Raw genomic sequence first — 14,131 nt, 5'->3', positions numbered from 1 at the left:
ATCAACTATAAACATGCTATATAATAATTAATTTTTTAAACCATTACGTGAAGTAAGTTGACATTCTCGATATCATCTTTTCTTCGCTCTTTCACTCTATGTGAAGTTAGCGCAAAAGCAAATTGATTATAAGATTAGGCAAGGGCTGTTTTTTATCATCAAAGAATGCGGTAACACGACTTTTCTGAGGCTTTTCGTTTTCCAATATTTTCATGAAAACTTGGTAAAAGTGGCGACGATGATTTTATCTTGCCACTATAGAGAGTCACTAACGTGGCTACTGAACACATCTGAGTTTCTCACATATGAAAAAAAATCTCTCAGGGTTCTAACTGTAGCCACTCGTTTATGATTCCCTATTCGAGTTGCTAGGGAAGTCTTACTGATTCATTGAAGCGGAAACTGGCCACCAAGCAGAACGCACACAATTGAGTTAACGATCACTTCGATGATTACAGGGCTGTTTAATCTATCAATAATGATATGCCATCATGTAAAAACGAGACACAAAGGTCTCTGTTTAAGCTGTCCTTTTTGAGCTGTTCGAAGACGAATGGAGAGGTTAAGCCTTTTATGACGGCTGATTTTCTTGGGACATTTTTTTTTTAACCTTTTTGACTGTCGGTTTGCGTTTGCACCTTCCTGCTTTACGGACACCCGCTTAGAACGGACACCTCATTATTACGGAAAGTTTGCTTTGTGACTTGGGAGAGGAAAGCCCTTATATGGACACTTTCTATGACCCCCTCAGGTCCATATTAAAGTGGTTTGACTGTACAGAGAATGCTAAATTCACGACATCAGCCTGATTGAAATCGATAAATTTTAATAAAATCTCTGATTACTTTCTACTTTTACTGTTGCTTTTGTTAACAAGCTTTGCCGATGGAGTTACTAGGAACCTTCTACCATGTCAGTCAAACAATATTAGTTAATTCTAAAACAGAACACAAGAATTTAAGACCTGGTTTCAATTAATTAAAGAGCACTTTGATGATTTTGGCACTAAATTTGGTGAGTTGATAATCCTACGGTAACAAGACCTTTCTGAGGCCTTTCCTTTGCTAATATTTCCATGAAAACCTGATGCTCTTATATAGTTTCGCTCAAATTATTTCAAAAGTGGCGACGGTGGTTTTCTCTTTCCACTCTCAAGTGTGTCTAATGTGGCTCAGTGCTGAGCAAATCTGAGCTGCTCCCATATGAAAAAGAAAATGACTCTGAATACTTATTGTTACGACTGTGGCCATTCGATTCGTTTATAAATTTTTCCTTTTATGAATTGCTGGGATAGTAAAATCCAACTAGTGGTCTATTGCCACTAGTTGGATTTTACTAATCAATATTAACCGTGACAGTTAACTAAAAGGGGTGCGTTCTGTTTAAAGTGAATTGATATTCATTGGTGGTTTCCGCTTCAATGAGGCGGTAAGACTTCCCTAGCAACTCGAAAAAGGAAAATCTATAAATAGCTACAATAGCTGCCGTAAATGGATTAATAAAAGTTAATATTATATAATTAGAGCACGATTAAACATGCCATTGAAGCTCTGTATAACCGGCCAAAAATGTCTGCCAGAAGTCTGTCTCTTCAAATTTAAAATTATACTTAGTTTCAAAGAGATTTTTTCCACAGGCATTCCTTGAGCCAATTTTCTAAAAAAAAAAACAACAACTCACTTATAACTTTATTTCTCAGTTTATTTGAATACATAATGAATTTAAGTTTCCCCAGCATTCGACAACATTTCTTTTCCTCATGAGAAAGTGCTAATCGTGCCTAGTTACGAAGCAAACAAGCAGATTCAGTAATTACAGGTTAGTGCGAAGACGAGCGCAGCCGGGCTGAAAAATTCAACTAAAACCTCATGGCAAAAGCCGACCTTTTTTAAAAGATTTTGTCTAAAGTTGAGTTCACCTGGATGAGTCGCAAACTATAGGCGTCAGCACCGAAGTAAAGGCACAGATTCCATTGTCGTGTTTCAAAAACAATTCGTAAAAGGTATTTTTAGATTGAGACTATAATAGTTGACGATCGTGACACTTCTTTACTGGATGAACTTGCTACTGTTACAAATAACAAATTAATCAACGTTTTGACGTAAAACTGCGATTTTGTCAAACACCGACTGGGCTCTGCCTTAATAACCGATCTAACCTGTCTTCGCCACAAGTTGGTCGCTTCAGGTTTTTAAAAAAGTTGACTTTGCCACTTCAGTGAGAGAGTAAAACTTCCTTAGCAACTTCACAGGTAATGTTTATGACCCTGAAACGGCTCAGCTAACACCGAAAATTATTTTCAATTTATTAATGTAAGAATTAAAAATTTAATCCCTAACATTCTACAACTTTTGTTTTACCCCTTATCGTGCCGTGTTGTTAACGATACAACCAAACAACCGCGTAACTATTAAATACCATTAAAAATAAATCCATGGAGGCTCTACCTCTACGAGAAGCACAAAACCGATGGTGAATGCAGGCACCTTCTTGTACTCTGACCGCATCCAAAAGGAGAATATTTAAAGGTTCCAATCCTGAAAATCATTAATTTTAAAAACCCTGGAATCATTGTTTGAATTAATGGTCTTGAACGTAAACGCTGGGTTCTACTTTGAACTGAGTTGATATTGGTGCTTTCCGCTTTGCTGAAACAGTACTTCCCTGGTGACTCAACAGAAAAAGTTATTAAAACAAACACTTCGGTTTAAACCAATTAAAGGTATTAACAAGTTTTTTTTTTTTCAATAATTTTGAAGACCAAATGGAAACTTAATTGCAACTAGACTAAAACTTACAGTTTTCGTTTTCATATTTCTACATTTCATTTTTTCGTATGTGACTTGTTATGAGTGCAGTATATGACTTCTATCACAAAACACTCCTTGACAGAAGTAAGTCAAGCATGCAAAAATTCAGCTAAACCAACATATCTCTTTCTAAAGATGTATTCTCAAGGTTTTCTCGCTTCCAAAGGAAAATGGAAACATTTTTCTAAGAATAGTTAGTGGCATTATCCGTCAATATAACCTTCATTCTCGGGAGTTCGTGATAAAAGCGCAGCTGAATGGCTCCAAAAGCCCCAGGCTATGGAACCTATGACCCATAATTCTACTTAATTGCATACCACTGCAAACCACTGTACGCTTTGCTTTATGCCTTTAACCAATTTATCCATAGGAAAATTTAAGCATACTGTTTTCTTACTTCTCATAACGTATTAATAATAAAACCAAATGAAAGAAGGAAACATTTTGGCAGCAGTCAAGTAAAACCTGTAGGTTTAAGGTCTTACCAAGACAAGCGAGTCTAAAGAGATTTATTTTCGCAGGGTGAAATAGGGTGTTTCCGCAATTCGGAAATGTTGCGGAAACCTGATGGTTCAAAATTGCGTTGCGTTTCCGCAGGACGGTTTCGACGGGAAACGTGTAAGATGAAAATGGAGGCATTGCTTCGTGTTTCCGCAGCGCTTCCGTTGACTTAAACGTGTCAGTTTCCGTGAGGTAACCGTTACAAAAACGGAAACGGAAACACCTTTTTTCAACCTGTGTTTCTAAAAGAACCGCTGCGATGATTGACAGAACAGTGATAAATGATTGGTAGATTTTAATCCATTGTTTCTTATTGGTCGATTTTATTGGTCGTTCTAATTTTGATTGATGGAAGAGTAAAAAGCAGTGAATACTTAATATCTTTTGCTTCAGAGTCTGCATGTCATTTCGCTACAAAGAAGATACGTGTTCAGTTCAGGTAATTGTGCCAGTTTATCACTGTATGAGGGTTTTGATTAGAACTGGTGATATCAGCTAAGACGAAATTGCATGAAGACTTGAGGGGTCAGTTACTTAAACAAAGTGAGTAGCTTAGATAACAGTAGAAAAAATAAGTGTATTTTAGATACCTATTTATAAGTGGCTTGTTTTGAGTTGAGGGCTGTAACTGCGTCAAGCCTAGTTGGCCGGACAAGTACCCAATTAATTATTCTTTGCCCACAAACAGATAGCATTTTACTTTACTCCAATGATGATGAAGAAATGGCTGCTCCCGTCAACACGGGACAACTAATCTATTAATAGTGAATTAATACTAGCGCACCAGAAAACATTTACTGAGCTTACATCACTAATCATGATAGGCATGAAGTTGAAAATAATTAAGGCGCCAATTTATCTTAAAACACCGTTTAACCTCTGTTTTTTTTAACCGGCCCAAATAGATGTTTTTTTGCCAGTAGTCAGTTCGTCTGTTATAAAAGTTTGTTATTTACTTTTCTAAAGTGGAGGAAGTTTCCACTTCAGTGCGAGACAGTGAAAATACGCTACCAACTCCACAGGCAAATTTTCTAAAGAAACAATTTTATCAGTTATGATCGATTTTCTTTTTCAGTTTATTTGAATACAGAAATTGAATTGAATTTTACTCCTAGCAATTGGCATTTCTTTTTCCCGGTCAGTAAGGGCTACTTGTGCTGAATATGTTATGATGCAAACAAACAACTTAAAAGGCGGAAATATATAAATTATAAATTCAAAGGCGGAAAAAGTTCAGTTTGCGTAAGCTCTACTAAACCCTAAAATTTCTACTACCAGGTTTCGATATATCTAGCCATATCTACCCTCTCAAAGGGAAATTTTAGGATTATCAACTGAACACATTGCTAGATTCAAAACATTCCCGAAATGATGAAAATGACGTACCCTTCCTATGTCAGAATAAATTGATATGGTTGACTGAGAGATTACAACTTTTATAGGAACTCCATTGGCAAACGTAGTATAGGAGGGACCGAATTATCCTCTTTTTTGCGGAGGATTCTCATTAGAGTGCGGAGGAATACATTAACGCCAATGACGTCATAACCTTTTGTCTTGATCTCATGAATAAAATGCGCAGGAATCTCATTAACTTGCGGTGGAATCTCATTAAGTATATCCAGTTTGACGGGTTTATCAATGATGTCATGTTCTATTTTTATCTTGTGGCGGTCATGGTTGGTATAACCGGTTTGACAGGTTTTAGTTATTTTCGAAAGATGATGTCCTATGTATTCCGGGGTACTATGATGTCATAGTTGTTAACTCAAGTCCACGAGTTATCGGAAATAGAACGAAAAATTTAGAATTTATTGTTGATTTTCAAGGCCAGATCGGGCAGAGAGGGCAGAAAGGGCACCTTTTTAGCCTGTGTTTTTTCCCTGGGAGCGCGTGGAGATCTCGCGTGTAAGTCGTGCGCGTCGAGTCAGGAAACAGGAATCTCATTAAGATAAGGTCATGTGCTATTTTTAGTTGGTTTAGGATTTCTAGTTACTTTAAGGTCTTCGTTTTCGATTGGTTAGTTAGAAAATAAGAAACGTTTTTATTGGTTAATTCATACTGTCTGAGGAGCAAAGTCAAACTTGTCTGTGACTTAAAATCACGGAGGCGTAATGTAATTATACAAGTCCTATTTCCTGCTGCTGTGATTGTCCTAGTTCCGGTTCACTGACTTTTGGCGGACAAATCGTGCATATTAATGAGGGCAAAGACAAACTAGCTCTTGTCCTATTTGCTGCTGCTGTGATTGTCCTAGTTCCCGTTCACTGATTTTTGGCGGGCAAATCGTACATATTAATGAGGGAAAAGGCAAAATAGCTCTTTTTTACACTGCAAACAATGTTTTACTTACCCCTCTCCTTTTCACAATTTTGTTATTTTCCTTCCGCAATTTTTTTATTCCCATTTTCCCCTCCTCCTCCTCCTCATTTCTATTGTATCCCCTCCACCACCACCACCACCATCGCCACATTTCTATTGTTTTCCCTCCACCACCACCACCACCACCACATTTCTATTGTTTTCCCTCCACCACCACCACCACCACCTCATGTAAAGTGAATTTCACTTTTTTAGAATTCCATGAACGTTTCGAACGTTACCGTGTTTATCAGTGAAAACGAAAAACTATTAAAAAGGCCATTGTGACCAAGACACCGAATGCGACAAAGAAGAATAAGTGTTTACTTTCTTTTTTTCGAGGTGCTTAAGAGATTATCTAAAGGAATAGTTAGGTTGCAGGTTCGAATCATCGGGAGTTTCGAAAAACAGAGAATTCAACTGGAAATCGGAATTCTACTGTAGAGTTTCTTTCAAAAGGGTGAGAAGCATTTAATTCTGAAAGTCTCTTAGTTTGTTTTTAAAGCAATTTTAGTTTTAAATAACTCTAGATCTGGATTTTACACAAGGAAAACAATATAGAGTTATCGGCCAGCCACGTTCCATTATAAAATGGAAAATGCTTAATCATGAAAAATGGAATCAGCGAGGGCCTTAAACCACAGTGTTTATAGCCTTACTTTCGAAGGCGGTTTTGATAGAAAATGGTACAAAGTAGAGCAGGTTAGCTAAGAATCTGACAACCAGTAATGAATGAAATGTCTATTAGTGTTGTTGCGAATGCACGCATGGTTTTTTTTTTAATCAAGTATAATCCAAAACTTGTGATAATTTCGGCGCAATTAAAACAGTTGCCAAGCTAAGTTTGTTGTTGGGATAAGTGTATCAAAAATTTGGGGGCTGCGCTCCCGGCACAAGTTCGTCGGTAGTACTATGTTGGATTTATTTATTTAAATCAGGAAATTTACACGCAATTTTAACAGCAGCTAAAAGAAAGAAAGAATCAAAAGTAAAGAAACGAAAGCTATGAAGAGACTTGGTTACGTGTCATGTGTGTGCGTGTGTGGTGTCGAGAATAGAAAGAGGTGATATTTCCATTCTTTCTTAAACTTACTATATAGAGAGGACACTTACAAGAGTTCAAATCTTTGAACCAGAGAATTTAAAAGAACTTTTTTACCTAAATTAGTGAATACTCTCGGTCTAAAAAGTTAGGTTTATTCGCAAATTTTGTACCGTTATAATTGTACATATGAGAGATCAAAGTTAGGACACCAAGGAAGACATTTGCAATGCTATCGGTTTCATTCTCAATCTTATGTGTAACTAAGGCAGCATATTCTTTACCTAACATATGTGTAAAGAAGATGGTTTCGCAGACACTTATTTTGCTTAAGATCAGAATACAATTTAGTCTGGTACTGCTGGCACAGCCCCAGAAAGTAATTTCATAGCTTAAATACGGATATATCAAAGCACAATATATTTGTTTCAGCATATTAAAAAAAGAACAGCGAAAAGCATATCGCTATTATCGGTAATATCTAAACATGGATGAATTGTCAGAGTCAATGCAGACATTTCCTGACCAATAGGAATTTTGGATTCTTTCGTGTTCGATACGTCACGTACCCCTTCAACTTGTACATGTCTCAACTTGGAACTTATGGAAAGTAAACACAAGGATAAAACTCCTTTTAATTGGTCAATTAATAACTGATTAAACCAATAGGAACTCTCGCCTGAAACCTGTACTAAGACACGTTTTTATGTTATGTTAACTAGGTTAGAAGAGGACATAAAAGCTTCTGGTTGTTAAGGATATGTAACATCCGATGACTACAGCCTTTCAACTACAAGGTTGGTATTTAATAGTACGTTATCAAAGCAGTGTGTAGCTTTTTTATCTGTCTACTTATACTTATACTAAGAGTTCGATTTTGTTCGTTTTTTTGTTAGGAAAGTAAAGTGCAATAATTATTTTTAAAGCCGTATTTTGGTTTGTTTTTTTCGGCCTAGATGGGCACGTCCAAAAATTTCCCTTTTCCGAGTCTCTTGACTACGTGGAAGATATATTTTTGTACACGATTTAATACAAAGGGGAATAGTCTATTTTAACGTGGTATAAGTCACTTCATATTACAAGGCTGAGTGATAAAGATAGTATATCACTGAGAGCAGGCGATTGGATGAACTTTGAGTCTGTTCATGTTTTCGTAGAGTTTACAATCATGCAATCCTATGTGAAGATACCGCTGGCCACTACGTTAAGCTTACTGCTGTTACTACTGATCACCTTTTGTTCTGCAAACGACAACAGCACCAAACCACGTGAAAAGGTGAGTTTGTTTAATGAAACATTAAGCAATCGGGAGGTTTTCAGTGAATGTAATTGTGGTAAGATAAATGAAAAGTGATACACCTGAACTAGCTTTTTACCTACAAGGATGAAGGAAATGGTTGACTTATAGATTGTCAGAATGTTTGTCCAAAATGAGAGTTTCTGCGTTCTTTTCCATCTAAACATAAGAAAATATTTCGAGGAATATTTAAGGATGTTTAAGCAAAACAAATTGGTCCTATAGGGTGATAATGTATGTTGCCTTTTAAGACTTTTACTATTCTTTTAGAGCACACGTCAGCAGACCTCATTATATGGTTCATGTGGTCATGGTGGGTGTTTCTGTGCACCAGGAATTCCAGGCATCCCAGGAAGCCCTGGACCCGCGGGAACAGCAGGTGTTACGGGATCACCTGGTAATCATGGACCTGAAGGACCCATGGGCCCACGAGGAAACAAAGGCGATAAAGGGGCCCGTGGAAGACAGGGACCACCAGGTCCCAAAGGAATTAAAGGCCCCGCAGGCCCAGCAGGTCCACCCGGTAACAAAGGTGAAGCAGGTCCTCGTGGAAATCAAGGTCCCCCTGGCCCCAAGGGACCTCAAGGACCCTCAGGTTCAGCTGGCTCCCCTGGAAACAAGGGTGATACAGGCGCTCGTGGAAGTCAAGGTCCCCCAGGTCCCAAGGGACCTCAAGGACCTTCAGGTTCTACTGGATCCCATGGAAACAAGGGTGATACAGGTGCTCGTGGAAGTCAAGGTCCCCCAGGTCCAAAGGGTGCCCCAGGATCGTTTGGTCGTAATTGGAAACAGTGCGTTTTCAAAAATCTAAACGATGACAGGGACTCTGGATTGATTAAGGTAAAGACTCAGTTTGCAGATATTAATCAGTGATGTAAACCTACAGTAACTTGGAGGAAAACTAAGGTAAATTTTGAAAAAGAAATTCATTTACTTTTTAATTTATTATGGAGAACTTTTATTTTCCAACAGTAAAACTGGAATCCGTGACAGCCTTCAGCATTGTTCATTACAAGTCGAAAGTATATTAGTCTAGTTGTTTTTATTTTGGTTTGTAAGTTGCTGATTTTTTCTATTCTATTTTCAAAGAACTGTACTTTCAAGAAGATGTCAGATAATACCGGGCTTCGCGTTTTCTGGAATGGCAACCTTCGCCTCCGAGGCTGTGACAACTGCTGCAGGAGATGGTATTTCACTTTTAATGGTTCAGAGTGTTCAGCTCCAGCAGCCATTGATGGTGTAGTCTACATGGAGTATGGAAGTCACAGCAGACATAAGAATTTGCACCGCCCACGTCACATTGAAGGAATTTGTGACAAAATCCACAAGGGCACTGTACGCGTGGGTTTCTGGGTCGGCAATTGTGCTGGTTTCGGATCTGCTGATGCTTACACAGGCTGGAACTCAGTGTCCCGGATCTACGTGGAGGAAGTACCTCCCCCACAGGCTTAATAACAGCAGATTCAGGTTTCGTTCTTAGTTGGAGGGTGATAAAAAAAAATGTGGGCAGAAATAGTATTCTACATGTAAAGAACATACATAATAATAAGCACTCTTGGTACTATAAACAAGCACAGTTAAATTGAGAATAGCCGTAACTGTTCAAAGAAAGGTTAAGGGTAAAAGATCATATTTGATACGGACGAACTGAAAACCATGTAATGAATCTGCAAATGCCAAATAAAGCCACCAAAAGATATAAAATGGAAGTTTCTTTGAGTGAATGGCCTGGGGCACTGTTACAGGAATTCTTGAAATATGTTCAATCTACTATTTCCAAATCCGTGGCCAGAAGAGGGCTTAGGGGTAGATGCTGATGTAATTAAATTTGGATGAAGCCTGTCTTTTCTGTAAAGAAAGGCGATGGGTTAAAGCCATTTGCAATATAAAAGAGATGCGCAAGTAAATAATCTGCAGCTGAAGATTCGAAAAGGTACTTCATAGCATAAAACAGCTTTATACGTATACAAACCCGTTTTTTAAAATTTTGAATTCAATGTCGATTATAATCAATAGCGAAATGTTGAAATTTATAATAAGGACTGACGGGAGGCGGTTAGTTCTAAGATAATATCCTTTATATTAAGACATGTCCTAAACCTTCAGAAAATATTTGTAGAGACGAGTTGTTGGTCCAACATCCCTTCCACTTCCAATCATTATTTCAATTGTCATTCTACGCCAACCGAACCGAAGGAAGATTGGAACGACATGATGGCCATAAATAAAATCCATACACCTCTTTCTAGTTTTAAGAAGTAACTTTCTTTTACGCGCCATTGTCTGTCATCCCTAGAATAAAGGGACCTATACTGTCCAATAAACAGAACTAAATCTAATTTCACTGGACTGGGGAGAAGGATTGTCAAGTAAGGATATCAAGCTGCTTAGATCCGCAAGAAAAGAAAAGGAGACACCCTGTTATTTTTTGACTTCAGAAGTCACATTTGCATTTGCAGTCCATCTCTGATTCAATCACTGTCACGAATACCTATTAAACTAGAATTGGAAGTGTGGGCGCTGGGGACGAGATTAACGCAAACAATGACGGAGGGAGCCCTGGAAACGAGATTTTCTCTGGTGAAATCTGAGATGTCATAACATCTAATTTTGATTTATTACTTAGCAAAACTTTTGAGCATTTTTAGAAGGGAAAGGGGGAGAAGTAAAGACACAAAGTAAGCAAATTGCTGGTTTGGCATCACTGTCACGCTATCAAAAATCAAAATCAAAATATAGTCCAAAATCTGAGAAATATAGAGGAATAAATACCTTAAGATCCTTGCCAAGCCTGTTCAGGTCATTGAATTGTTTCATATGCCAGATATTGGGGAAATAAATTTACAGTCGAAGCTCTCTTTAGTGACCACTTCGGGAATTCGAAAAAGTGGTCTTAACTAGAGCTGGTCGCTTACGAGAATAAGCTCTCGTAAGCGACCGCATGTAAGGTTATATATCTGATGTCGACACGGCAACGCTTTAAGTCCAATGTTTTAGACCATAAGCACAGTGTGCAGTTTCATTGAAGTCATTAAAGTGTTTATTTATTATAATAAGACTCTAAGTGGTCGCTTACGACAGCTTAAAAAAAAGGAAAAGTCCAGTTGGGTAATCCCAAAAGTGGTCGCGGTCGCTTACGAGAGGTTTTCATTACAAAGTTTAAGTCACAGTTCAAACAGGGTTTCACAAAGGTGGTCGTAACTAGAGCTGGTCGCTTACGAGAGTGGTCGCAAGGAGAGCTTCGACTGTATTCACGACCCAAGAGCTTTGTATTGGAGCACCAACATGGCGACCGGAACCTAACAGAAACATCTGTCACTGAGTTTTGGTAAGAAAGCGTGAATTCGTCTCTCGAGGAACTCATAAACATTAATGTAAAGTAACATTTTTTCTAATATATGACAACTGTTCAAATAGCAAAATCCCTACCCCCCCCCCTCCCCATATAGGTCACTTTTTCAACCTTTCCTGACATCTCTCGGCCGCCAAGAATGCGGCATCAAGCAAAAGCTTAGAAATTCAAGCTCACTGTGGTCACAAAACAACGAAGAACCCTTTCGAAGTAAAAATTGGTTGGAACATTCGCTTTCAGCTACTCTAATACGTCATGAAAGAAAAAACTCAGGAGCATCGAAAATTCTCCTGTGTGAATTTTTGATGACCTCATGTGAAAACCAACAACAATCCAGTTTATCATTTTCAACCGTTTTGGTTCGTTTTTTCTTCTTTCATCGGGATGCAAAGAAGTTGAATAGACTCAACTGTATTCAAATTTCAAACCAAAACCAACCAAATAAACAAACGACTAGTAAGAGCTCTTGTATGGCAAGTAACTTAAACGCCATTCAGGATTAAAGCATTTTACAATCTATTGGTTTTACAGTGTGTTTCTCGAGATATCTAATGATCACCTTAAAGGAAAAATAAAGTTAAAAAAATCACAAAATGCTGAATGATAAAAAAATTGAACTTACGAGTATAATTTCTCACTGTAAATTAGCATTTCATCTAGATAATTACGAGATTAAACAATAGACAACTTAGATCTTCAGTAATAAAAGATCGATGTTATTTGAAAGGTCAAATCAGAGATTATTTGATTTGTATTAGCCAATCACATTTCATATTACAATGAAGCTGACTACTAATAGTACTTGATATGTTATTCCTTCTTATTAACGCGATCTGACAAGAATCTCACGAAACAAATGCGCTAAAGAAACCACAAGAATTGCTTTATTTTTGGTATGAACAGCTAACTCATACAATTAAGTGGATAATTAGAAATGGCGCAGTCTTGGGGCGAAGGGTTTTTGACTCGACAAGAAGGAAAGAAGAAATGTAATACACCCAACAACATCGGCGGACTTGAGACTTAGCCAACTCTTCCATACGAGATATCGAGATTATTCCTAATTTGCCAAGAGCCTTGAATTTCTAGGTACTACTCTCCATCCCTTTTTTGCATGGTAAAAGTTTACATTATTGATGTTAATATGCGAATTATATTATTTACTTGCTATGTTTCGTTATTTTTGTTCCTCAGTTTGACTGTTTAGGGTTCAACTTCCTTGAAAGCGGTTATGCATCCAATTACCCAAAGGTAAGTGAGTTTGTATATTTTACAATGAAATGTTTTTCAAAGCATTATCTATTCGTGAATGATAACATTACCAGCATGAACTATTTAAAAAGGAAATCATATCTGCCGATATCAATTATTATGGGGGTAAACTCATAAAACTTTGCGCTCCCTTTAGATAGGAATCTGGTGGTATTTCTTGATAAACGGGATAATAATGAATCGAGGGTTTTCGTTCTAGATTAACTTTTAATTAATTTAATTTTACCCCTAGATTCAATTACGGAGATTTTTATTGTACTTTTGAGTCTTTTGAGTCTGTGGATCGAATATTACGTTTGCAAAATTGATCAACAATGGAAATGACATGTACATCATGCGCAAAAGAAGGTATGTACCGGTATCAAGAGAAGGTTGGAGTTGAAGAACTCGATGTTTTGCGGGGGCAATATGAAAGGCCTGCAAGGTCTCGTAAATGATATCGATAATTTTGGGACTTTTTTGTAAGTCTGATCACTTTTGTAAGAGGACGACCGGATGATCATATACTGAACAATTAAGGCTGAACGTTTCATATTTTACCGGCTAACGTACATGTTTTCTTTTGTTCCTCCAGCTTTTCGTTATCACTAGACTGCCGCATAACTAAAGCTGTTGTGATCGCAGAATTTCTTAAAGGTAAACGATTAAAATTATTACACAGCAAATGCACCCAGTGTAGTGACTTGTACGTTCAATTTTTGAACATTACTTTTGTACTGATCAAGAAACATAAACGAATTGGGCTCAGAATTACGATAAACTCGTCTAGTTCACATTGTGTCTTAACCAGCTTACACTATTGTAAAATTTAATGCTCAGTCTATAAAGTTGATGATGACACTGATGGCCAGCGTACAGGGGATACATTCTTTGAGAGAAAGAGGTAGAAAAACTTAAATAACTTAAATAAATAACTCATCTGTAATCTCTATAACTGCCTTAAATTCTCAGCCTAACGTTTGCGGTAAAATTGCAAACCTTTAGTTTTCACTGAATTAAGGAATCACACCAAGTCATGCCTCAGAAGTATCACAAAGAAATGCGGAAATACGAAACACCATATCATTGGACGAATCGCTGACAAGGCCGAAAAAGTAGTATCCAATAGCATTTCTTGTTAGAATACTCATGGCAGAATGTTCTCTTAACTTGTTACTACGAGAACTTAGTCAAACAAACCACAGCCAGAGTGATTCAGGCACATCATTGTTACACAGAATAGATCCAAGATAACAACAGCGTAGGTTCGCATATTTGTACTTTGTGAATTCTTACATGTTACGTTATTCCTTTCTCGTTCTTCTTCTTCTTGTACTCTGTTGGCTGAACTCACTGAATACGTAGGTAGGTGAACACTCTCATGATACGGAACACGTTTCCAGTTAAAAAGGCGACTGAGTTTAAGTGGGCAATGGGAATTAGCCTTTGTTTAGTCACTTAGAATTATTAAGTATTAAATCACCTGCAAGTTAGCGTCTGTTTTTATAAGTGACTTT

General features: G+C 37.5%; 1 protein-coding gene and 1 long non-coding RNA gene across 2 annotated transcripts; both read left to right on the top strand.

The window, feature by feature from the left end:
* The first annotated feature begins 3,727 nt into the window (after positions 1–3,727).
* On the top strand, positions 3,728–9,701 carry LOC140953123 (uncharacterized). Its single transcript, XM_073402625.1, has 5 exons — positions 3,728–3,854; positions 7,437–7,511; positions 7,872–7,990; positions 8,282–8,851; positions 9,101–9,701. The coding sequence occupies exons 2-5, from the start codon at positions 7,487–7,489 to the stop codon at positions 9,461–9,463; spliced, it is 1,077 nt and encodes a 358-aa protein (XP_073258726.1). The 5' UTR covers positions 3,728–3,854; positions 7,437–7,486; the 3' UTR covers positions 9,464–9,701.
* Positions 9,702–12,899: 3,198 nt separating this feature from the next.
* On the top strand, positions 12,900–13,554 carry LOC140953125 (uncharacterized). Its single transcript, XR_012167444.1, has 3 exons — positions 12,900–12,983; positions 13,210–13,271; positions 13,455–13,554. It is a non-coding gene; the product is annotated as an uncharacterized lncRNA (long non-coding RNA).
* Positions 13,555–14,131: the final 577 nt, after the last annotated feature.

The sequence above is a fragment of the Porites lutea genome, chromosome 11 (genome assembly GCF_958299795.1).
Source record: "Porites lutea chromosome 11, jaPorLute2.1, whole genome shotgun sequence".
NCBI classification, from domain to species: Eukaryota; Metazoa; Cnidaria; class Anthozoa; order Scleractinia; family Poritidae; genus Porites; species Porites lutea.
The sequence above is the reverse complement of the archived record's forward strand: the minus strand, read 5'-3'. Positions and strand labels throughout refer to the sequence as shown.